Source organism: Solenopsis invicta, unplaced genomic scaffold (genome assembly GCF_016802725.1).
Source record: "Solenopsis invicta isolate M01_SB unplaced genomic scaffold, UNIL_Sinv_3.0 scaffold_22710, whole genome shotgun sequence".
In the NCBI taxonomy this organism is placed as follows: Eukaryota; Metazoa; Arthropoda; class Insecta; order Hymenoptera; family Formicidae; genus Solenopsis; species Solenopsis invicta.
The window spans coordinates 1-3,230 of NW_024105254.1; the positions used below are offsets into that span (position 1 = coordinate 1).

General features: G+C 24.6%; 1 protein-coding gene across 1 annotated transcript; it reads left to right on the forward strand.

Annotated features, from left to right (window-relative positions):
- Positions 1 to 113: 113 nt before the first annotated feature.
- On the forward strand, positions 114 to 2,963 carry LOC105204334 (putative nuclease HARBI1). The gene is made up of 8 exons (XM_039459298.1): positions 114 to 310; positions 637 to 775; positions 997 to 1,090; positions 1,253 to 1,443; positions 1,679 to 1,814; positions 2,020 to 2,164; positions 2,386 to 2,580; positions 2,668 to 2,963. Exons 2-8 carry the CDS (start codon positions 642 to 644, stop codon positions 2,847 to 2,849), a joined length of 1,077 nt encoding a protein of 358 aa, XP_039315232.1. The 5' UTR covers positions 114 to 310; positions 637 to 641; the 3' UTR covers positions 2,850 to 2,963.
- The last annotated feature ends 267 nt before the right edge of the window (positions 2,964 to 3,230 follow it).

Consider the following 3,230-nt stretch of genomic DNA (forward strand, 5'->3'; position numbering starts at 1 on the left):
GGTCTATCATGTAACATTTTCCCTAGGGCGGAAACGTGAAAAGTGAAAAGTTTCACGTGAACTGCACGATCATGTACGATTCCACGGAATCATGTAACTCACTCATGAGCGGAAATATGAACTTTTTCACGTGAACTTTTTCGCCATCAGCCGTGATGGCGAAAAGGTGAAAATTTAGGGAATTAATAAATTGTATGTATTTTGAAATAAGAATGAAAGTGTGGTAACAGTGTGGCAACAGTTTGAAGTTTGAAGAGGTATTATTGAAGAGGTTAACCTTTTTGATATTGCATTGCGTTAACAGGAAAAGGTAATGTACATACATTAATAAAAATAATGCTTTTGTGATATAATTAGGTTTGATATTTGTATTTGACAAGTTGATATTTTGATAATTATATAGAATGAGTCTTCACCAAATGCAGATAAAAATATATTTTAACTAAGAAATATTGCTATTTATTTATGAATATATTTTTTTACAATTTTTTTATATAATTAAATTTTTTATTTGGAAAAAAAATAACAATTACATATCTTAAAATTTATAAAATATTTTATATTTATTATTTAACTATTTTAACTAGTAGTTACTTTGGATGTAATTATAATGGTAATTATATTGTGTTTTTGTAGTTATAATGGCTGCTGCATGGTGGGTCTTGCAGATTGCCAATGAAGAAGAAAGAAATTTGTTAAAAATTCGAAGGAAACAACTGCGTGATGCATCAAATCCTTTTGAAGTTCCGGACTCGCAGTTTCTTTCTTTATATCGGTAAGTAACAAAATACTTTAACAAAAAATAATAAAGTTAAGAAATTTGGAATAAAAACATATTATAAATACAACTTATATAGATGTAAAAATATATATGTTTTAAAATAAAAATTATTTATATAGAATTTAAAATTTATATACTTTGTATATTATGTATTTTGTCTTATTTAATGAGATAAATATGAAGACATAAAAACTTTTAACATATTTAATCCACAGACTTTCAAAAGATGCTGTAATGATATTGTGTCAAGGTATACAACCTTACGTGCAAAGAGCTGTAAGACCAACAGCAATTCCGTTTGAATTAAAGGTAAAATATGATTAAATAATACAAACAATTATTTATTATATTAAACATAATAAATTTATTATATTAAATGTAATATGTTACAAATTCTAATTTACCTTCTTGACTTTTTTAAATTATTGTAAAAAAATATTTATTATATCTATTTTCTTTTTTATTGTTAAGGTTTTAGCAACATTAAGTTTCTTGAGTTCGGGGTCTTACCAAAAAAGAGTTGGACAAGACTTTTTAAGCTGTATGTGTCAGGCATCTGTTAGTGGAGTACTACATGAAATTATAAATGCAATAAATATTATTATGCCGCAATGGATAAAATTTCCTGTGCAAGCTAATGAAATTGAAGCAATCCAACAACAGTGAGTTATTAAATATTATTTTCTTTAATTTTAAACATTAAAAAACAGTTTTCTATTTATGACTTTTTAAATTATGATTTTTATTAAGATATAAGAACATTTACAACATAAAAAATTTCTTATGTTATACAACCCTTACACTAATGTAATATTGACAATATTACATTTCTGTAAGAGAAAATATTAAAATGATATGATATAAAATATGATATTAAAATAAACTATCATATTTCAGATTCTGGATTAACACCAATTTCCCAGGTGTAATAGGAGCTGTAGATGGTACACATATAGCGATTACGCCACCTGCTAAAATAAGAGAGCATTTATATATAAATAGAAAATTATATCATTCATTAAATGTTATGATAGTAAGTAAAAATTATTTAGTATTTTTTGTATTTTATTCGAGGACGTAATATTATTTCGTTCATAAGTAAAATATGGAAAATGTCGAACGCTCGCGGTAAAATCATCCGTTATTTCTAATCACGTTGATATTTCTAAGAAATATTTTATAGAATATAAAATTTTTAATAAAATAGAACATACATAAAAACACATTTTATATTTTAGGTTAGTGATTATTATGGCAAAATATTAGCTGTATTGGCAAATCATGGAGGTCGGACACATGATGCTAGAGTTTGGAGCTCGTCTCGGTTATCGAGGCACATGTTAAACGAATATGAAAATGGAAGAAGAAATGCATGGTTATTAGGTATAATTTTTACAATTAATATTTATATTAAAATTTATATTAAAAATTTAAAAATTATTTCCAATAAAGTATTAAATTTAAAAATATGAGAAAATTGTGTATATATATATATATATATATATATATATATATATATAATCTTTAAGTATTTTGTATAAATTTTAACTTTAAATTTTATTAAGATTGATATTTTTATTTTCTAAATGTGTTTTCTTTTCTAGGAGATTCTGGCTATCCTTTATTGCCATATTTAATGACTCCAAAATTAAATGAGGCACCAGGATCTCCAGGTGCGTTATATACAGAGGCTCATGTTAGAGCACGATGTTGTATAGAGAGAACAATAGGTGTATTAAAAGGGCGTTGGAGATGTTTGCGAAAAGAAAGAGGCTTACATTATCTTCCAGAATTTGCAGGTACTGTAATTTATTTATATATTTTATAAAAAATATTAAAATTAAATAAATATAAAAAATATTATACATTTATTTTATTTATTTCAGGACTTATAGTAAATGCGACTTGCGTACTCCACAATATTGCAAAACATTATGGCATTGAGGATGTTGAAATATACAGAGAAGATATTGAAGAAGTGAATATTGAAGCAGATGATATGAATGCAAATATGCGTAGAAGAGGAAATGTAGTGCGAGAAACAATAATAGAAAGATATTTTACATAAAAATTGTGTTCTATATTTTCTAATATACTGAATATTTTACATCAGGAGGCGCGGTCACGACTTGGCGCCATAACGATTACATTGCATAAAATAAAAACTAATATCACAATTTTATGCACAGTCTTATCAATTTATGCATCTTGTAACCCAAAACAAAAAAAAATAAAAATATATAAAACAAAAAAATTAAACAAAAAAATAATTCTTTATATTTCACTTATAATAATAAATTTAAACTACGTTGAAAAAAAAATCCTTAATCTCTTATTTATACTAACAAATATATAAACTAAGTTGAAAAAAAAATCCTTAATCATTTATAGTAACAAATATATACTAAGTTGAAAAAAATTATTAATAAGATTAATATCACTTTTTAGT

What these genes read in the sequence shown, in the direction of transcription:
- LOC105204334 (XM_039459298.1), top strand. Translation starts at nt 642, where the DNA reads ATGGCTGCTGCATGGTGGGTCTTGCAGATTGCCAATGAAGAAGAAAGA. An exon ending in CAGTTTCTTTCTTTATATCG is followed by an intron (nt 776 to 996) that starts GTAAGTAACAAA and finishes TTTAATCCACAG; the next exon opens with ACTTTCAAAAGATGCTGTAA. An exon ending in ATTCATTAAATGTTATGATA is followed by an intron (nt 1,815 to 2,019) that starts GTAAGTAAAAAT and finishes TTTATATTTTAG; the next exon opens with GTTAGTGATTATTATGGCAA.